The following is a 21,791-nucleotide window of genomic DNA, read 5'->3' as shown; positions in this document are numbered from 1 at the left end:
GATGGGTGCTCTCACGGCACATTTACCTAAGAAACTAAGTTTGAACATCATTCACAGACACCAGGAAGTAGTCAACAGCACCTTAATTAGGTGAGTCATCGCATCTTTAAAAAACACCAGGTCAAGAGATGTCCCTCTGATGATCTCATTGAACTGCCTCTGGTAAAACTGCAGTTTTTCACACAGAAAATCGAAGCTTGGCACCTATAGGAGGGAAAAAAATAATATTGAAGACCCAAACTTTTTGATGCAGCAAATATTTTTTCTCTGTTTTTAGTCTGTGATTTAGTAGTTTAGCTTTTCGAAAACACACAGAAAAATTACGCCGTTGATGTGGCCAAGTCCACAACGTGGTTGCTGTGAAGCAGAGCCCTACCTACTGCGTTTTACACATCGGTCTTTTGCCCCACGAGCACTTTATAATTATGTTGATATGTGATCTTCTCCCCTCCCCCAAATTCACTTGCACTCTTGTTTTCGTTTCATTAAATCTACCTCTTTTTTTTTATTTATGTGTATGTGTCTTCCTGAAGGAGTTTTATAAACCACATGCATGCAGATGCTCTTGGAGGCCAGAGGGGTCAGATCCCCTGGGACAGCAGCTACAGGGAGCAGTAAAAACTGTCATGTGGGTGCTGGGGACTGAACCCCGCTCCTCTGCAAGAGCAGGACGTGTTTTCAACTGCTGAGCCATCTCTCCAGCCCCAGGTCCATCTATTAATGCAGGAAAATGGCACGTCTCTGTTTACTTCACTAAAGTTTTATGACGCCAATTCCTCAATAGTTCATCAAGGGACTGAGAAATGTCGGACCAAACATTTTCCAAGTGACCTTGTCCATCTTGGGACGGCTGGCCAAGGCTGGCCAAACTTCCATAAGGGCTAAAATCGATATTTTAGTCTCGTGATCCTTACCGTTTCTATTGCAATTACTCTACTCTGCTCTTGCAAAACAGTCACAGACAAAAGACAAACAAGTGTCCATGACTATGTTTCAATAAAACAAAACTTTATCTAGGAACTTTGAAACTTGAATTCCATATAGCTTACATGGTGTTTGTTCTTTATCTGTCTGTCTATCCATCAATCCATATATATATATTTAGTGCTGCCTGTGTGTGCATGGGTGTTGGACCATCTCCTAGAACATAGGTAGCCTCTCAGGGCCTTGAAGGAAAGTGACCCTCCCTCTTCCAAGAGCCATCAACTGTCAATGGCTCCTTAGCTGACACAGGACTCCATGAGCTCCTCCCCAAACCATGCTGAGAAAAAAAAAAATTTTTTTAAAACCTCTGAGAGATGAAAATAAGTACCAATTCGTAGATTTTGGGCACTTCAAACATCGTGTCTTCAGGCTCGTCACCAGTGGGCTCAGGCATGTCCCGGAGAAAATCCACAAAGTATGGTTCGGTGGCAATCATCGACGCGATCTCAGGGCTGATGTTCTCCTCAACGGCCCGAACGAGTTGGACATTGAACCACTGCTCATCTTCAGGAGTTATAAACCTGAAAGGACAGGGCACTGAAAAGGAGACAGACAGACGAGAGAAGGACCCTCTCTGCCCAACCCCGCCCCTTCCTCTCCTCACGACAGGAAACACCATGCCCTCTATTCAGAGAAGGGCACAGCCCATTGCTTAGGTGAAGCCAACAGGCCCCTATGATTTGTGGGGCAAGTGAGGAGCAGGCATGTGACCCTTGCCACCTTGGACCCACAGTACCACAGAGGGAAGACAGAAGAGCTGCTAACATCTGTAGAGCTCTACCCGTGTGTCAGGATGACGCCACCAGTTCACGAGCCTGGTGACATCGCATACATCTCTCAGATGAGGAAACTGTAGCTCAGAGAGATGACAGAACGTTAATGGGGGGATACGAGATTTCATCCATGCCATGATCGCCGTTTTTAGAAAAGACATAGCTGAAATTCACCACTCAATTGTATCAACCCTCTGGTGGTGTCATGGCCCCTGAAGAGGAGCTGCTGCAGCAGTGGGGGCGGGGAGGCGAACCGGCAGAGAACTTTCTTAAAGTGACAGGCAAGTGAGAAGCGCCACTGATGTTGTTCAAGTCTCGTTGGAGACCAACACACAGGCCGAGGAGAAGGCTCAGTGGACAAAGGGCTGCGGCACAAACATGGAGACGTGAGTTTGGACAGCCAACACCTTTGTAAAAGCCAGGTGCAGTAGCATCCCCCTTTTCGCCCCAGCTCTAGGAAGACAGAGGCGGGAGGAGCCATGCAGCTCTCTGGCAGGTCCGTCTAGCTGACTTAGTGAGGTATGGATTCAGTGAGAGAGCTTGCCTCAAAAACAAAGTGGAGAGGAGTTAAAGAAGACACCAGGCCTCCATGAGCATGTGTACACATGCAAACACACACACACACACACACACACACACACACACACACACGCACGCACGCACGCACGCACGCACACACACACACACATACACACATGCATGCACGCACACACACACAATTTGAGACAACTGTCCTTATCCATGGCTCCGAGTAGGTAATGCAAGCATCAGCCCAGAAGTGTAGATTGATTAGGCCTGGCTTCTCGGGTCACGCGTGCAGACGTCAGGCAGGGCCGCAGTGCACACCTGTCTGCAATCACTCTGTTACACTCATGCTTGAAGAGTGACATGAGAACGGGAATCGAGTCGCACTCTTCAGCTTTTATGGTTAACATCCCTTGCCAAATTCTGGAAAGATCGCGAAGGTTGAAGATGTAATGGAATTTGGAAGGCGTCGGCAGCATCTTCACCTGGAGACGAGAAACAAGGTTAATGCTCTCAATTTAATTCTCAGATTTAAAAAAAAAATTAAGAGTAGCAATAGTAGATTTCGCAAGACTAGCAACGTCTTCTTGGCTATTCTATCTCATACACCCTATTTTAATATTTTTTTTCTTCACTTCTATTTTTTTTTTTAATGTGTTTGGTTGCTTGTAGGTCTGTGCACCACAGGGGTGCAGTGCCCAGTGAGGCCAGAAGAGGGCATCGGATCCCCCAGGACTGGGAGTTACAGATGGTTGTGAGCCAACATGTGGGTGCTTTGAACTAAATCCAGGTCCCCTGCAAGGGCAGCCAGTGCTCTTAACCATCTCCCCAGCTCCCATCACACTTCCTGTTTAAGAATGGACCTGGTGAGTAAATAAATAAAACCAAGTTCATATTTTTGTCATAGCATTGACAGCAACATAAAAGTTTTAAAGCCAGGAATCCTTAAAACAGGATGGATTCTAGAATAACACACAAGAGACAGCCTCCAATGCCTGCTGTTCTGCCACTGGTCAGTCTCAGACAAGCCCCTTCCCCATGAATTCCCAAGAACCACACGAACCAACCGTGGGGAAGACCGTGCCTAATGATGGCTGACCTTACTAGTGTATGTGGATGAGTGAACGGACAGATCCACAGGCACACAGGGAAAGACACAGCTATGCAGACATGAAAAGCTATCATAACAAAAACTGAACATGAACTGGTGATCACGCAGGTAAGAAGAATGACTATTCACATTTAGCTGCTTGTGTGTGGTTTAGGCATGTGTAGTTGTTGCTGTGTGGGTGGGTGCATGTATACACGCATGTGCACGTGTGTAGAAGCCAGAGGCTGATATCAGGCATGATATCACTTTCCTCTATCATTCTCCACCTCATATTTTGACGGTGTCTCCCATTGTGCTCGGGGGTTAAAGATTTCGCAAGACCAGATGGCCAGCGAGCCCAGCCGGTCCCACTGCCTCTGCCTCCTGGACTAGGCTTACAGGCATGTGTCACCACATCTGTCTTTTTATATGGATGCTCAGGATCCCAATTTGGGTGCCTGTGCTTGTACAACATGCAATTTACTGACTAAGTTGTCTCCACACCCCCAAGCATCTTCTGCGGATTGCTCTGATTAAATCAGATGTCCCCAACTATCCCACACAACTAACTCCCTAAATGCTCATGTTAGTACCTGTTCACAGAATAGCCTCTTTCTGTATTGAAAATATACCCTAGGCGTTTGTCAGGATGTTTTTTAAGACTTAGTTTTGTTTTTTGTTTGTTTGTTTGTTTGTGTTTTGTTTTTGAAGACAGGGTTTCTCTGTGTAGTTTTGGTGCCTTTTCTGGAACTCGCTCTGTAGACCAGGCTGGCCTCGAACTCACAGAGATCTGCCTGCCTCTGCCTCCCGAGTGCTGGGATTAAAGGTATGTGCCACCACCGCCGGCTAAGACTTAGTTTTTTTTTTTTTTTTTTTTTTATTTTATGTGTACAAGTGTTTTGTCTCCATGTATATCTGTGTACTGTGCATGTACAGTGCCTCTAGAGGCCAGAAGAGGGCATCAGACCTTCCATAACTGGAGTCAGCAGACAGTTGTGAGCCACCATGTGGGTGCTGGGAACAGAACCTGGGTCCTCTGTTAGAGCATCACAGTTACCTTGGTCCACTGCCACAGCACTCGGCCCACTGAGACTAAATTACCAACCATATCACATATTTCAGGTTTGAACTTCCTACACGGATCGAAGTATCCACAGCCGATAATTCCTGGGGACAAAGTAAGAGCGAAGGCACACAGTTTTTGAAGAAGATCACAGGGCACATGTTTATTCTAATGAATAAGTCATTACAAGATTAAGTCAGAAGTCCCACCTATCCTTAGTGGCAGTAGGTTATGTACTGACTCATACTTAATCCTCCCAACAGCCTTCCATAGCTGGGTCCTTTGTCTACATGTGTTTTATTTTGTGCTTTGGCATGAGATGGGGCCCAATTTTAATGGTTTTCCCATAAAAATGACTGGCTGTTCCTGCTTCTGTTGAAACTCCACCCCTTCCGCTTCTGATCCCCAGTGCCTGCCACATCGAGCAATCATGACAATCTTGTATATATTTCAAAATTTTCCATAGCACATGTTATGGATGCCAAATTTGGGACCAACAATCAATTTCATTAACATTTCCAAGTACTAGTTATTTCTGTTAACTTTGTGAGCTTGTGTGAAGTATTGCCACTCCTCAGCCCAGATCTCCCTGATCACCCATGTGAAAACAAAACACAGAGCTTCCGTTACCACTTGCGCACTTGTGTGTATGTGTGTGCATGCGTGCATATGTGTGTGTGTGTGTGTGTGTGTGTGTGTGTACATGTGCAAAGGTGCACCCATATGTGGTACTTTTGTGTGTGTGTGTGTGTGTGTGTGTGTGTGTGTGTGTGTGTGTGTGTCCCCAGGCCAGAGGACAACCTCAGCTGCTGTTCCTGAGAAGCCATACATCTTTTCTAAGACAGACTCTTTGGCTTGGTGCTTGCCAAAATGGGTAGGCTGGCTGTCCAGCAAATTCCAGAATACTCCTTACCTCTACCTCCCCGGCACAGGGACTATAAGTGTGTGTCATCACATGTGGCTTTCTTTTAAAATGGGGTTCTGAGGGACTGAACTCAGGTCCTCTGACTCGCATGGCCAACATCTTACCAACTAAGCCACCTCCTCATCCTCCCTCACTTCTTATGCCAACATCTACAAGGTTCTTTCTAAGTATCTGTGAGTCCTAGAACAGGCTATCAACACCAGTCATCTTAATGTTGGTATTTAGATGTTCATTTCAGATACTTCATCCCCATTCCAGACAGACATTTTAGATCTTAAGTAAATTTTTGCATGGTTTATATCCATTATGTGATGCAATAAAAAAAATTAAGCATCTATAGTTCTCGTACCAAAAATCTTGTCTATAGAGGTATTTGAAGGCAGCGTGCAATTAAACACGGTGAATTGTCTTTTTAGGCGCTGAGGGATATCGTTCCGCCCCCCTCCTGGATGAATCATGGCCGCTATGAGCTGTACATCGACGATGGTGGTGAAGTCTCCAGGCTTGTCCAAGCTATACATCCCCTCCATTTCCATCATCTGCCGCACAATCTCATTAGTTATCTGAAATTTCATACAGCAACATCTTTAAACATATCGCTAATTCTCAACAACTCCTAAAAAACATCGGACAGATGAGATTATCAAAAAACGTTCAACTCCTTCCGTGGAAGTGTGTTTATGACTCTGGCCATCCCCTTCAGGGCAACCTGAATGAAATGATACCAACAGCTGGTGTGGGTCCAGGGTGCCCTTCATTAGACTGATAAACAAATTTCCGAGTAAGTTTAGGTGGGTAGAAAGTTGGGAAATACTTGGTGCACTTGGCAACAGCACCCAGAGTTACAAGTTGGACTACAGACACCTCCTGCACTCACTTAGACACTTCAGACTTTCAGAGTGGAGAGTGGTCTCAACCCCGAGCCTCTGACACTATGAACTGTTCAACATTCTGGTTCGGAGGCAGCTCTGACTCTGTTAATGTGTCCTCCTTCTCCTCTTGCCTTGGTTCCCGAGGCATGATTCTTTCCAGACTCCTCTGATGACTCCGGATCACTCCCTAGCTATGCTTTACCCACCCACCCCCACTCTCACATTTAACTGCTTTCCAGGGCTCCCCCTTCCTTCTCACGATTCCAGCCACACCATCGGAACGCCACATCCCGATGAATCTCCAAGCTTTAGCTTCCCTTCTGTGCTCCGACTATGGGTACTCAAATTCCTCTGGGGTATCTCCAAAGGGACTGCACATAAGCACCCCCAACAGAACAGTCTTTCATCCAACCAGTATTCAACTACCGTGTGCCAGGCTCTCTTTATATACACACAAAAATCCATCTTCATGAAGCATGCATTCTTGTGGGAGACAAAATGCACAAGTGTATGCTTACGTGCGAATAAAATAGTGTGCTATAAACGTTTCCAAGAAAATAAAGCAGGGGAATGAAATGCGAGGCTCCCGGGAGGAGTGCCTCAATATGGAGAACAGCATGGTTCCTGACGGTTGAATACAGGGCAGCTGACTCCTGAGTTACACAAGACTCATTGCCACACAAGTCTGGGATTTTCTAAGTCTGACTAGACACCCCCTAGATGAACAGCTGAGTTTAGAACTCTACAGACAATAGAGGCAGGCCGGAGCTAGACATGCCTCCACCTCTGAGAACCGCTGAAGTCCCTCAGCCCAGAAGCAGAACAGAAGCTTTGCAGAACTACACGAGGAATGCTCTCAGCGTGGGCACAGAGCTTCTTCTGGTGGATACTACAGCAAGGGGGCATAAAGAGTGGGAACAGGGACAGGCCTGGCGGACTCAAGCTAGATGGAGCTCCTGAGGCAGTGTGTCCCTGGGAGTGAATTGGGAACACACTGGATGCTGGCCATGACAGTAAGGTGCTCTAACAGGGGATGACTTGGGTTGACCGATGATGTCAACTGGGACTATGGTCTACAGTTGGATGCGTGGAGGAGACGTGGTGCTTTGTCGTCTTGATTGGAATTGTTTAGCCAGTAGGTGGTCACTGGAGAGGGGGAGCAAGGATAAAACCTAGAGCAAGGCCAAAGCAGAGGAGCCAGGAAGGGCATGAAGTCAAGATGCCAAGTAGACATGAGGAGTCCCACCAAACCGCAGATGGGCTCAAAGAGGAGAAGTCAAAAGGGCTGAGAACTATGATGAGGCTTAATGTGCAGGTGGTTGATTTCATGGAAAACACTGGGCTGGAAGGAGGCTTAGCAGCCGACTGTGCCTCTTTCCGAGGACCCCATTTCAATTCCCGGTACCCACCTCGCATGACGCACCATCTCCCGCAACTCCAGCTCCAGGGGAGCTACGTATCAGCTACATAAAGTTCCTTAGGCATACCTGATCTCCCCATTCATTGATCACGGGCATATTAATGTCATCAATAAACACAGTCATCTTCCTCCCTCCTGGGGGCCCATAGGTGCTTCCCATTCTCTTATCCACGTAGCTTTCGATTGTTCTCTAGAGAAAAGGAGACGTGCGCTGGATTTCAATCCTTAAAACTAACCATGTTTTCAAAACAATATAATTCACTACTAGAACCGGTTTAGTTCAAGCATAATTATTAGATATGCATCACTTGAGTGTTTCAAAACAAGAGACGGGAATGTGAACCATCAATATACTAAAACTGGCACGCTCCCAAGTTCAGCCTCCAATTCAACAGTAAGCCGAAACACACTGCTTGGCTTCCAATTCAGTCACACAAGAGCAAACTTAGGTCTGGAGAGGTATCTTAAAGAGTACCTAAAGAGTGCTCACTGCTCTGGCAGGGGACCGGATTTGGTTCACAACGCCCACATGGCAGCTCACACATGCCAGTTCTAGGAGATCTGGCACCCGCTTCTTGCCTCTTCAGGCTCCTGCATGCATACAGTGTACATAAACTCGTACACACACATACACACCCACACCTACAAATAAAAATAAATAAATAAGTCAACAAAAAAAAAAAAGGCAAATTTGGCCGGGCAGTGGTGGCACATGCCTTTAATCCCAGCACTCGGGAGGCAGAGGTAGGCGGATCTCTGTGAGTTCGAGGCCAGCCTGGGCTACAGAACGAGTTCCAGGAAAGGCTCCAAAGCTACACAGAGAAACCCTGTCTCGAAAACCAAAAAAAAAGAAGACAAATTTAGCCAATGCCAACTGCTAAACAGTCTGGGAAAACACAGAGAGCACCCTCACTGTACGGAAACCACCACTTTAAAGTTTTAGCATGCTTATTACACAGCAAATGAGGGGTTCTACCTGAAACATCATTGGCTCTGTGGCAGAGGAGAAGTTCAGACTCTTGGACAGCTGTACTTCGGGGTCATATTTCTTCAGGTAGGCCTTCACCATTACAGTTTTTGCAGTTCCCTGCTCTCCCGTGAGCAGAACAGCCTGCAATTGTGGAAGAAACTGTGCTGAGATGAGCCATACTGTGTTTAGTGCCAAACACCTTATGGCTCTACCTCCTATGACTTGCTGTTCCGTGAGCCGATGCTATGCATTTTTTAAATCATTTCCTACAATCACACCTAGACCCAGCTCACTCCCAGGGAAACTAAAAATTCAAGTAAAAAGCACACACAGCGATACTGAGGTGTTGGAAGAGAAGCTGGTTGCCTGTTCACATGCCCTTTGGGGACAGAAGCAAGTCTGAAAGGCGACACCCTCGTTCCTCATCGGCTCAGGGGAGACAGAGAGGAAGACCACTCTGGAGCCTGAAACCACGGTCAGAAGGGTCCTCCTCCGGCGACACCCCATCTGGGCCCATGTGTTGGGGTTTAATGTTTTCTCTCTGTGGTACGTGAGAGGAAATGTGTTTCCTACATGGTTCGGCACCACCCAAGGGGTCACCACGCTTACTTTATGTTGCTTTGCAATAGTGTCTATCAAAAAGTTGGTCCTGATGTTGTCCACGTTTGGAACCAAGATGGATGAATACTCCGGAATGCTGTCTGTTGGGTAGTAGTATGGCTGAAGTCTCTTGTTCCAGTGTTCCCAATCACCTACATGATGGGTAGAATTTCATGTTAGTCAAAACGTGTCCTTAGATGGTTATGTAAAGCTATAGATTACACGCGCGCACATGCGTGCGCACACACACCCCACCAGCACAGTAAACAAACACGTCACTGGCTGAGGTTATCTCCCAGCCCGTCAGTGGTAATTTATATCTTCTTATGTTTTTAACCTCTGGTACCGCTAATAACAGCTTTATTACTTTTACTGATCTTTACAAAGAACCACCTTTTGGTTCCGTCTTTTTTTTTTCCTTCCCTATTCTAGTTTCTATCTCATTGATTTGTTCTCATCATTGCTCACTCTTCTGTTCACTTTGGGGTTAATTGAAACCTTTATTCTGTTGAGATATAGACATAGCATGCTACAAAGTCTCCCTGTTCTGAATGTGTTACAGTCTACAGTATGGCGGTAAATGTTTCTTTGCTCTTGAAAAGGAGATGCACACGCATGCGCGGCTGGTTTGAGAGCGGACTGCCCCCACTGCCCCACGACTGTCAGGTAGGTTCAAAAGCAAGGAGCCCGTTCCTGCCTGTCCACCGCCTAGCAGCTCTTCAGTGCCTCGGACAGTGCGATGTCACCACTGCCTGGGGGTCTGTCTGTCTGTCCATTTCGACTGTGTAGCTTTGCGCCTTTCCTGGAGCTCACTCTGTAGCCCAGGCTAGCCTCCAACTCACAGAGATCTGCCTGCCTCTGCCTCCCGAGTGCTGGGATTAAAGGCATGCACCGCCACCGCCCGGCCCGTTTCAACTCTTTTCTGGCTCTTCCTCTCTGTGCATGACCCTCTGCTGCGAGACTCCATCTTGCGCCCCCTAACCTAGCGGCCTCCTCCAGATCAATCCCTTCCTGCTCCGATGAGCCTGGCAGTTCCCTCACAGCTGCTAGAAGCCTCTTTCTCTCATGACTTGGCTCTCTTTCTGCCTTTGCCCGGTGTCTAAATGACTGTTTCACACACTAAGCCCAACTTTCTGATGCTAGAGGCCAAACCCAGACTGTAACCCCACCTGGCCTGGAAGCAGAGACTTCTAGACCTAAGAAAACAGTCTCTCCAAAAGAACTGATGTCCGATGATGATGATAATAGACACACACACACATATACACATGCATACACACACTATACACACCCACATACACACCCACACAGAGGCACATGAATACATACACACACATAAAAATATGTATACACACATATACAGAGACAAACACACACATTCAAACACACACACACACAAACTAAAGGATGAGCTAATATAGAACTGAGCCCTTTATGAGCACAAAGTAAGTAATGCATTAGTTACTTCATGGGCACAGATGCTGGAGCATACAAATTTCATCAGCACTAAGCATTTAGAGTGTTAAGACTAGAGAGGGCCCATGGGATGACTCCGCAGCTAAAGGAGCTTGCCGCTAAGCCTGACAATTGGAGCTCAATGCCCAGAACCACAGAGTGGGAGGAGAGAACCAACTCACTCGAGTTGTCTTCTGACCTCTACACTTGTACTTGTCTCAGTCCTTTCAAGAAGGATGCGCGCCCCTTCCAAACACAGATGCGCAGCCCTTCCTGGTGGTGAGGCTTCTCTCACCCTGCAAGGTGCCTGGGTAAATCAGAAGCTCTTCCTTCAGCCCTCTGCGGTGTCGGGTGGGTGCAGCTGCCCTGCAGCCGCTTTGGAAAGAGACCTAGGAAATCCTTTTTCTTAAAGAGACTGAGAAGCAGCCCTCTGATTACTAGTTCCACCTCCCCGCTGTTTCCCCGTTTTCCTCGTCCCGGGCCCTCTGGAGGTTCTGGAGATGGACAACAAATTGCTTCTCAACCGGGGGTTAGCTGCGCCCCCGCATGCTAAATCAAACACTTCCTGTCTTCAGCTTCCTTGCTATCACAATGTTTTCATTGCTGGCTTCCCTCCCGTTCTATTTATCCTTTCGAGTTTATGCATTCAACACAAAAAATACCTTTGCTGCGCTGGAGGTTTGGGGAGAAAGCAGAGGTAAATACAGGAAGCAATGGGGAAGGGTTTATCGGGTTTTTTGTTGTTGTTGTTCTCTAAGGGGCTTAGAAGAACCGGAGCCTGGTTCTGGACAAAAGCGTCAGGTTGAGGGGTATTTGTTTAAAGGGAAGGGGAGCTGGGCCTGGGCTACACAGGAGCATGGCCCTGCCCACTCCCTTCTCTCTATTCTGTTCTGACATTGGCACCAGACAGTCTGGGGCTCATCAACGGTGGGTGTTCCCACGTTGCTCCCTAAGCACTGGGAAGCAGGTGATGTGCCAGTAACTGCTTCTCAAAGCAGATGTTACTCAGGAGAGTCCCAGCCTCCAGCACAGCCGGTATAGAAAACCCCATCTCGGACGTATCTTCACAATGGTATCCACTGTTATATTCCTAGTTGGCTTAGTTCTCAACTCTTAGAAATTTATATTTTAGAGTCGTCTTGTTTGACCCATAATTTACCATTATCAGAAACGTAGAATTCATACATGGTCTGATTGGTGCCCTTGGGTATTTCTGGCAGGTCTAACTTGCTTCCGTGGCTGCGTAAAAAGACTTCGAGTTTTTCTCTGCTCTCCAGTTCTAAAAGGGCCCCCAAACTCCACATGAGGCCAAACACAAACAGCTTATGGAGATGCTCCATGGATGAGATGCCACCTTCTTCTTTGGAGGGAATTAAACCTTCCAGGAGATTGAGAGACTGCAAGAGATTTCAAATAAAATCTTTTTTTATTTTATTTTATTTTTTTCAATTTTAAAATGTTCAGGTTAAAATACTTGAAAGCAGAAAATCAAAAGCAGGAGGAGGAGAGAAAAGAAAACAGAAATATCTTGAGACACTGCCTGATGCCCTCTTGATAGTTCCCAGCACTAGAAGGACAATTAAGGCTTCAGACAGGCTGTGCAACCAATAGAAATGATGTGAGCCGGGAACCTGCAGGTGTGGGGTTTACCTCGCTCCCCCCGACACATCCCCATACCCCCCCCCCCCCCACTCCTGCCACTGAACCTCGCTTTCCCAACCTGAAAAGGCAGAAGCTCCCCTCTAAATGTGTCCAAAGGTTGCTTCTGGTTCCAGAGTTAGACTACTAGATTTAAAATTCATCCTTCCTCCTCTGGGAATTCAACTTCTCAGAGCCCTCCCACCCACATCTGGAAAAGATCCCCAAGCCCCCAGGGGACTTGCTCTTCTAGATGCCTGCGAGTGGCGACCAAGGTTAAAGCAGTGGAGGCAGGGAACAAACCGAGTCTTACTTGAACAATGTAGTTACACTCCAGGAGCTGCATTTTGGGGGTGAGGTTTAGTTTCATGAATGTGTACGTGTCTTCAAAGGCCTTGTCGTACAGACCCAAGAACATCGTGGCTTCCTGCTGGGTGCGCCTCTTCAACCATGCCTGGGGTCAGAGAACAGTACCTGTGCTTACTAAGGAGGTACAGAGCTGGGAAGGCAGCTCAACTGATATCAAGGGCTTGCCTTGAAAGCTCAAGGACTGAAGATCAATTCTTAGAACTCACATTTTAAAAAAAAAGAAAGAAAAAGGAAAGAAAAGAAAAGCTAGGCATGATGACACATGTTTATGATCCTAGCGTTGGGGAAGTGGGAACAGGCAGATCCTTGACACTCACAGACTAACCACACAAGCCTACGTGACAAATTCCAGGCCAGTGAGAGAGACAGTCTCAAAAATAAAAGAAGTGTGAACGGCAGGATAGATTGAGAGACAACACCCCCAAGGTTGTCTTCTGGCCTCCACATGGACCCACACATGAGTACCTACACACACACACACACAGACACACACACACACACACACACACACACACACACACACACACACACACACACAGATACACACAAGCAAAATGGAGAATGCTGGAGACATGCAGACCCCTGCCCGTTTCCGGTCCCCACCTGCAATATTGGCCTCCAGCTGAGAGCCGAGCTGCTGATGTACACCATGCCCATCCTTGACACGGTCGCAGGAGAAGCATTCTCAATGTTGTGCACCTCAAACAGCAGCTTACAGCTGGGGGCCATGGGGATACGGTCCCCGTTAGCCAGGGTGAGTGTCTTATTGTCATCCAACACAGAGTTTAAATTCTCGATCCAAATGGCATCCACGGGGCCATCTAAAATGAGGAAGATGTTTTCACCTGCAAACAAGGACAGGGGAGTAGGGGAAGATCAATCGATTTTTCCATCAGCAAATAAAAAAACGGAAAACTAACCAAATACTGGGTCATTGTTAAGTTTGCCTAGAAAAAGCAGACTCAGAGGGAGGGCCCGTGCGTACCCTTTTTAGCCTTCAATGTCTTCCTCCACAGAGTGGAAAAGATTCCGTCTGTCCAGTCATTGGTGGCTGTATCCAGTCGGCCAAACATCTGGGGTGCGGTAATGGCCTTTGGATTCATCCGCATCTCTCTGTGAGGCCTCCCACATTCTGTTAACGACTTCATCAGAATTGTAATGACCGCCGTCTTCCCGGAACCACTGGGCCCAAGAGTCATCAGGCCGTGCCGTACCAGCGAGGTCTCATATAACTACACGATCAAACGACACATTAGGTTATTCGTCTCTGGCTGGCTTTCGTGTGAGTTAGCCGAAATTTCAAAGGCTTTAAATGACATTCAAGTGTTCTTTGTTTTTACTGGATGCGGGAAGAAAACTGGCATCCCGTTAAAAACGGCATAAGTGATAATAAAATAATGACAACATGGGAGTTGAATTACATTTTGGAAATAATTAATACAGGACCAGCTCTTATTATGCGCCTTGGGATCTGAGTGTGCCTGCGGTGTGGTGATGTCGCCCCCCGGTGGTGGAAAGCAGAAACGCAAAGCCTTCTGGGTCTCCAAAAGCACAGCGTGAATTTTTCCTGTGTAAGGTATTTATTCCGGGAGTACCCTTAGAGAAGGTTATGGAGAGAACAGCCCGGGGATGGGAATATGGCAATGGAGGACACCAGCATCGGGCAGACAAGCATGATCCCAACAAGGACTCCCCGTCTTCGAATCAGAGGAGTCTGTCCTTCCTTTCCCCTCACCCGTCCATTCTCCCTTAAGATGATGACGGTGGCACTTGGCGTAGTAAGAGCTCAGGCAATGCCTGCTCATGTGCCCACACACAAAGAGGCTTCAGTCTTCCATTTGCTACTAGAAGTAGAAGCATACAGAAACTGGGTACGTGGGAATGGGAGAGGGGATTCACAGAGGCCTCCTAAGGACACAGCACAGAGTGGGCTGTGGACACAGCTCAGTCATGGAGGGCATGACTAGCACTCATGAAGCCCTTGGCTTTTGAATACTCAGTCTACAGTGGGAGTAGTGGTGCACACCTGTGACCCCAAGACTCCAGAGACAGAGGCAGGAGGATTGTCTATGCTGGGGATGTCTTTCTGTATGCTGTGAATGTGTTGCTCTGGCTGATTGATAAATAAAATGCTGATGGGCCAGTAAGCCAGGCAGGAAGTATAGTATAGGCGGGACAAGCAGAGAGGAGGATTCTGGGAAGAAGAAGGCTGAGTCGGGAGCCGCTGCCAGATGCTGCCATGAGAAGCAAGATGTGAAGGCAGAACTGGGAAAAGACAACAAGCCACATGGCTAAACATAAATAAGAATTACGGGTTAATTTAAGTGTAAGATCTAGCTAGCAAAAAGTCTGAGCCATTAGGCCAAACAGTTTTAATTAATATAAGCGTCTGTGTGTTTACTTGGGTCTGAGCGGCTGCAGGCCTAAGCGGGACTGGAGAAAACTCCAGCTACAGGTCTAGGGTTCAGGGCCATCCTCAACTACATGGGAAGTTCTAAGCCAGTCTGGGTTAGACAACTAACACACACACACACACATACACACACACACACACACACACACACACACACACACACACACACACACGCGTGCGAGCAACCCTGAGTTGTCAGCTGCAAGTAATACTGCCAGCGTGACTGCAAGAAGCCACCTGGGTTGTCACCTCCTACCCCAACTGTTCCCAAATTCTGGTTACCATCGACCTTCTCACGAGGGTTAAGTAGCAGCTAGACTAAATGACGGCTAGATTTCACCAAGACGGGACAAATTCTTTCTTACAAAAACAAACACCACCCCCTGAGGATTCCTCTGGTAATGATGGCTGCCCAGCATTTTCAGTTTCGACCCTCAACATGGAGTAAGCATGATGGGGTAAGATCCACCATCGTGACCGCCGCTGTGTGCTCGCTCTGGGGTTCCGAGGCCCTTACCTGCACTAATTTGAGGTTCCAGGGCGGGTGGTTAATCAGGCCTTCGAGGTTGACCTGGTTGGTCACTGCTGCTTGCAGTTCCACGTAAGTACTGCTGTCCAGCTGTAACCCTGGAAACAGGTCGTTGATCAAGCTGAGGAACAGGGGCTCGTCTTCATCAACCTAAGATGGTATACATGAACACAGACGTATTTGGTCAACAATCATGTCTTAGCTGAGTAGGATATATGCATGGTCCTCACTGCTTTATGCCCAGAGAATCACTTCCTGTCTCTGAAGCAGACTTGGCACCCTCTAACACTTTCTCAGCACCACCACCGAACCCCCACGGCACTCAGCATCCCTTGGCATTCTACAATCTAGCCTTGATGTGTGTTCCATCTCATTTGTTTTTCTGCCTCTCACAGGCTCATTTTCATGTTCATCTTATGTATATCCCCTCCTCATAGAAACAGAGTATCAATAGCCCACATAAATAAATCACTGTATGCATTTACAGCAGGAAATACATACCCCTCACCCTCAGTGATTCCATCCATCAGTGGCTGGGCACCCCACCCAAGCGGTGTCCTGCCTTTATTTTTAAGGAGTCGGCTTCAGCAAGATGACTCCATGTCTCTTCCTGTGCTGTGTTCATTAATACACAGTTGCCCCATTCCCAACTTCCAGTCCTTCTCAATCTCTTCTATCCTCTGAAGCTCCCCCCTGATGCTTTTTGCTTTAAGATTTATTTTTACTTATGTGTCTGTGTGTGGGTATGTGCACCTGAGTGCAGTGACACACAGTGGGCACAAGAGGGCACAGGATTCCCTGGAGCAAGAGCTATAGGCAGTTTTGAGCTAGCATACATGGGCGCTAGAAACTGAACTCAGATCCTCAGGAAGAGCAGCAAGTGTTCTTAATCATTGAGCACTACACACACACACACACACACACACACACACACACACACACACAGAGAGAGAGAGAGAGAGATACTTTCTTGATTGTCAAAGTTCCAAGAATAAGGAACAGAGGACCTGGCATCAGAAAGTAGGCTGACTATAATTATGGATGGGTCCTCTCACCTCTCCGAGTTGCCCCACTCAAATAAATGACAGTAGGTCAACCTGCCAGAGATGCTGAGAGGGTCTAACAAAAAAGTACATCTGAAGAGGATTTGCAAATACAATAAACTCTGCAGACAGATGCTCGTGGCTAGCTTAGAGACCAGAATGTCAATTTGCTACACAAGGTTCCTTCTCATGTAATTTCTCAAGACAGTTTCTCTGTGTAGCTTTGGAGACTGTCCTGGAACTCACTTGGTAGCCCAGGCTGGCCTCAAACTCACAGAGATCCGCCTGCCTCTGCCTCCCGAGTGCTGGGATTAAAGGCAAATGCTGCCACCACCACCCAGGAATTTCTCAGTTTTTTAAGGGGGCGGGAGAGACGGCTCAGTGATTAACAGCACTTGTTCTTGCAGAGAACCACACGGTGGCTCGCAGCCACCTATAACTCCAGTTCCTCTGAAGACACTTCGCATACATGGTACACATATAAACAAACATACATGCAGGCAAAAATAAAAACAAAAAACCCTCATATGTATAAATAAAAAATTAAAATTCAAAAAGGATTTTAAAGGAAACTGGAATGAAAATCTGGCGCAGCAGCAACCCTCTCTCTGACGGCCTGATGTACTACATACGACCGACAAGGGGAGGCACTTTCGTTGTGTGCCCGCGAAACGCACCTGCTGTCTTTGTGGCTGTTAGTGTTCAGAACTCAACATGAGCACACCCCCCACTGGCCAGGTGAACAGAAAGAAGCATTGTCAGGGTCCTGGGAGAGAGAGTTCAGAGATATTCACCAGTTTGGAAAGGTTCATGTCTCTGAGCCCTCGCATGACCGTGCTCAGCTCGCTGTCTTCCGGCCGGGCTCTTTTCTGAGATCCAAGGGTCCTCAGCACAGACAGGATATTTCTCAGTCCAAAGTCATAGTGGACCTAGGATGGGGAAAGAGAGAACAAAGACACTTCATTGAAGAATCCCAGGTGCAGGCTCACCCTGTCCAGATAGACAGATATTCTGCTGGCATTGTGGAGTGGTTATTCTACAAAGTGTCGGGACCACAATTATTCTCCCTTTCCTTTGGGTGAGAAAAGAATCATTCCATCAGAAAAAGCAAGGTAACATGACAGAATTCGAACCTATGTTGCTTTCCAGAATGAGACAGTCAGGTGCAGTCTGAGAGACAAACAACAGATTTTAAATGCCTAGCCTCTTGCAGAGGACCCATGTTCAGTTCCCAGGACCCACCACATCTGGCCCCTTCCAAACACTTGCAACTCTAGCTCAGATGGATCTGATGCCCCCTTCTGGCCTCTGTGGGTACCAGCACTTACATGCACATACTCACACATACATACACATAATTTAAAAAAAAAAAGTAAAACAAAACTTAAATTCTATACTTATGAAAATAATAAATATGCTGTTACCTGTTTAGTAAGTTGTTCTTCGCAGAGTTTATAGAGAACATAAAACTTTTGGGCCAAGATAACATTTTCAAGAAAACCACAGCTTGCAAGTTTAACTCGCATAATGATCTGCAGATTAACACAGTGAGACATTTTAAAGCAACGTTACTCGGAGGAAAAGTAAACACCACATATCACCCTTCTAAGTCCTGACACATACCTGCCTGTCAGGGACCATCATTGCAACCGTTCGAAACTGGATTTTTAAGTTTTCTGGCAGCTCCTGGCGCCCAGCATAACCAGGGTTCTAAGAGTTAAAATATATTTAATTTTTAATTATTGGTTCAAGTTTTTTACTTCCTGTACATAAATACATTTCAGGCCCCTAATTCAGACTGTAAGGCACTGCACAAAAATATTAAATATATAAAACATCCATACTTTCTTAAAAATGTGTACTGAGCCATCCATATTTAATAACATTTCATATCACACCTTTTCTAATATATCCATTTTCAATTCATTATTAAAGCTACACATAGTTTTGCAAAAAAAATTAAGCATCTGTGTGTCTATTGGTTTAAAATATAGAAAGGGGAAAAACAGAGCTGAATAAATAGTCCTGAGTAATTATGAGCTGAAATATGGTAGTAAAGAGAGGGGCTGGAGGGATAGTTGAGTGGCTAAGAGTGCTGTCTGCTCTTAGAAAACCCAGGTTCGGTTCCCAGCACCCACATTGTGGCTCCCGACCATCTGTAACTCCAGTTCCAGCAAGAGGTGCTGTTTCAAAAGGTGTTCAATACAGAAAGACTCCTGACAGCTACCTCGGGCCTCCACATGCCCGTACGTGGGCGCATGTGCAAGTATGCATGCATACACCTGCACACATAGTACACACAACAGCTCACTTCCCTTACTGGCTCTGTGATTTGAGCCTGAAACATCTCAACTAGAAGACATTTCCCCAGAGGCTCTTGCAGCTCTAGGAGGAGGCAATAGGCATGTGATCGTCATCACCATTCCTTCCTCCTTCTGCCTATAGAATCCCACCCACCCTCTAGGCCCCCTTGAAGGTAGTTTGCCCCATGAGACCTGTGGGTGTCCCTTCGGGATGGAAACTCTAAGCCAAAGCGTGATTATTGATTTTCTTTTCGCTATACCATCTAACAGTGATTGAGACAGTGACCACCTGATCAGCCTAATACCAGAGTAAGGATGTGCAAAGCTCACCCTGACCTCTCAGTTGCCACCCTAGACAACCCATAGCGGACATGAGGTGTGAGAAAGAAAGGTATCTTTGTGGTTTTAAGAAACTCGCATTTGTAAGTAATGCGTCCACGCCACAACTACCTATAAACTTCACAATCTCACAACTACCTGTAAACGTCAGTGCCAGGGTATTTGATGCCCTCTTCTGGCTTCTACAGGTACCTACACTCACATGCACATACCCACACATAGACACACATAATTAACTTAAAGTGAGCCTTTTTTTTAAAACCCACATGAAGAGAAGAGTCCGTGACTTCTGGTTAACTTGTCCTGTAATACACAGACTCATCTATTTGTATCTGTAACAATTAAACCCATCAACTTGCATTTTAGGCCTATGATCTCACCATTGTCAGGAAGATTCCAAATTCTGGGTTTAAATCCACACAATCTCCGTCTGAGAAAATGAACTGTTTTTTCCTCTCTTTCCTCGCTGTCAAAACTATGTAAATTTGTTGGGCCGCCACAGATAACACAGGCAATTCAATTCTGTTAAACTCATCAAAACAGCCCCAGGAACCCGACTGTGCAAGACCTGGCATGAGAAATGGTTAATTTGCAAAGTTTCACTTCTCGAGGTACCTTCTTGATAGCAAGTGTTCCCCAACAATTACGCCTAAATACAATTTATGTGAAGTTTCACATCGGGCTGTTTATGGAGACATATTTCATTCTTGTTATGGGAGATGTTTAATTATTTGCATATCATCACCAAACGCAGTGAAAACAGTACAGTGTTGAAAGGAAAATGTAAATATGACATTGCAGGCAGGTGTCCTGAGAAGTGATAAAATCCGATCCTGTCTGTAATGACCACCTTCAGTGAGGATGGAGAAAAACAGCTCTCTGGTCTCTGGGGAAAATGGCACAATATGGGATGCCTCTCAGCCAGATTCAATCTCTCTGACTTTGGTTGTTTTTTGTTTTTGGTTTTGGTTTTGGTTTTGGTTTTTTATTTTATTTCACTTTTTTATTACACTGAGATAGGAATGTCAGGTTGCAGGATGAGATGGCCAGAGGGGTTTTATGTATTTCTTACAAAACCAAGCACAAAGGCAGACCTGGAGATCACGAACGCTCTTCCTTACCGATCCTCTAAGGATGAAAAACCTTCATCACCTACAGCTGTGTGAAATGCTTTATTTCCTTCATCATTATTTGCCCAATCTCCTCTCCCACTTGGGGACGACCATTCTGAGGATGTGGGGATGTTTATTCCCTTAACGTTTTCCTGTCAAACCTTCCATCTCATCTTTTTGTCACTCAAGAGAGGGTGGTTATTTTTTCCTCGTAAATTGTAGTTTCATTCTCCTTGTGTCTCAATTGTTATTTTTTCTTAACAGCCTGGTTTCTTCAGTTGGCTGAAGAGCATAAAGTCTCAAATCTCTCTGAAGCTATTAATTTCACTGAGTTTATTGAGTTTCCTTCTGTTTCCTCTTTAATTCAACTTAGCAGTCTTTATGTGCTCTCTCTCTCTGTCTCTCTCTCTGTCTCTCTCTCTCTGTCTCTCTCTCTCTCTGTGTCTCTCTCTCGTGTGTGTGTGTGTGTGTGTGTGTGTGTGTGTGTGTGTGTGTGTTTAATTCTTTGAGACAAGGCCTCATGTATCCCACACTTGCCTTGAACCCACTCTGTAGCCAAGACTAGCTTTGACCTCCTGATCCTCCTGTCTCTACCCACTCGAGTACTGGGATTACAGGTGTGCACCACTAGACACTGCTTATACAGTACTGAGGATGCCGCCCTGGCTAGGCAATCACTCTATGGTCTGAGCTATATACCATCAGCCCTGTAGCGTCTTTATCATTCTGGGTACCACCCCAAGCTCTTCTGGTTATGGTGAGCTCATGGGTTTTTACTACGTTATGTCTTAGCACAAATGCAAATTCCTGCTTGAGATGCCAGCTGCCGGTGCTTTGGAGGAAAGGATGGAATTGGCAGGAGAGCTCCTTCTGGGCTTGGGACCTGCCATCTGACCCTTGCAGAGGCCCTACCTGGGGATGGCCTCTGGCAGGACTCCTATTTCAGAGAGCTGTGTTACAAAGCCAGACTGAGTGCTGACACTGATGTGCCCTTGGATGTGGTTTTTTTTTTTTTTCCCCTCAGTGTTACCTGAAATCAACTCTTGCCTACCCATCTTCTAAGATTTTTCTCAAGAATTCTCAGTCTCTGATTGCCAACCTGCTTCTTGTTTTCTAGTGTAACTGTACTATTAAAAAAAAAAAAAAAAAAAAAAAAAAAAAAAAAAAAAAAAAGCCACTTTCATTTCAGTGGGCTTTACCACAGCAAGGGGAAGCTGCATGCACCCATCTGCTATGAAGACCAGCTCTCCTCCACTACTGTTTGACTGTTACGAATTGATTCTGTCTTCAAATTCCAATACACATTCAATGCATGCAATATAACATGACCAGCAGTATTGAGCCACATTGAACTTATGCTACCTGGTC

At 46.3% G+C, this 21,791-nt stretch overlaps 1 protein-coding gene across 1 annotated transcript in view; it reads right to left on the bottom strand.

The window, feature by feature from the left end:
- Positions 1 to 21,791, bottom strand: part of Dnah8 (dynein axonemal heavy chain 8) — a 233,474-nt gene that overhangs the window by 116,786 nt on the left and 94,897 nt on the right. Inside the window, exons 44-60 of the mRNA XM_028885049.2 lie at positions 19,692 to 19,879; positions 18,293 to 18,379; positions 18,094 to 18,201; positions 17,464 to 17,598; positions 15,615 to 15,776; positions 13,670 to 13,916; positions 13,288 to 13,529; positions 12,629 to 12,769; positions 11,837 to 12,074; positions 9,232 to 9,374; positions 8,629 to 8,763; positions 7,720 to 7,842; positions 5,710 to 5,923; positions 4,430 to 4,539; positions 2,604 to 2,767; positions 1,313 to 1,505; positions 82 to 204 (exon numbers count right to left, since the gene is read on the bottom strand). Coding sequence (XP_028740882.1) covers positions 82 to 204; positions 1,313 to 1,505; positions 2,604 to 2,767; positions 4,430 to 4,539; positions 5,710 to 5,923; positions 7,720 to 7,842; positions 8,629 to 8,763; positions 9,232 to 9,374; positions 11,837 to 12,074; positions 12,629 to 12,769; positions 13,288 to 13,529; positions 13,670 to 13,916; positions 15,615 to 15,776; positions 17,464 to 17,598; positions 18,094 to 18,201; positions 18,293 to 18,379; positions 19,692 to 19,879 — 2,753 coding nt within the window. The remainder of the gene's footprint in view (positions 1 to 81; positions 205 to 1,312; positions 1,506 to 2,603; positions 2,768 to 4,429; positions 4,540 to 5,709; positions 5,924 to 7,719; positions 7,843 to 8,628; positions 8,764 to 9,231; positions 9,375 to 11,836; positions 12,075 to 12,628; positions 12,770 to 13,287; positions 13,530 to 13,669; positions 13,917 to 15,614; positions 15,777 to 17,463; positions 17,599 to 18,093; positions 18,202 to 18,292; positions 18,380 to 19,691; positions 19,880 to 21,791) is intronic.

Source organism: Peromyscus leucopus, chromosome 16_21, assembly GCF_004664715.2.
Source record: "Peromyscus leucopus breed LL Stock chromosome 16_21, UCI_PerLeu_2.1, whole genome shotgun sequence".
Classification (NCBI taxonomy): domain Eukaryota; kingdom Metazoa; phylum Chordata; class Mammalia; order Rodentia; family Cricetidae; genus Peromyscus; species Peromyscus leucopus.
This window is presented reverse-complemented; position numbering and strand designations above follow the sequence as displayed.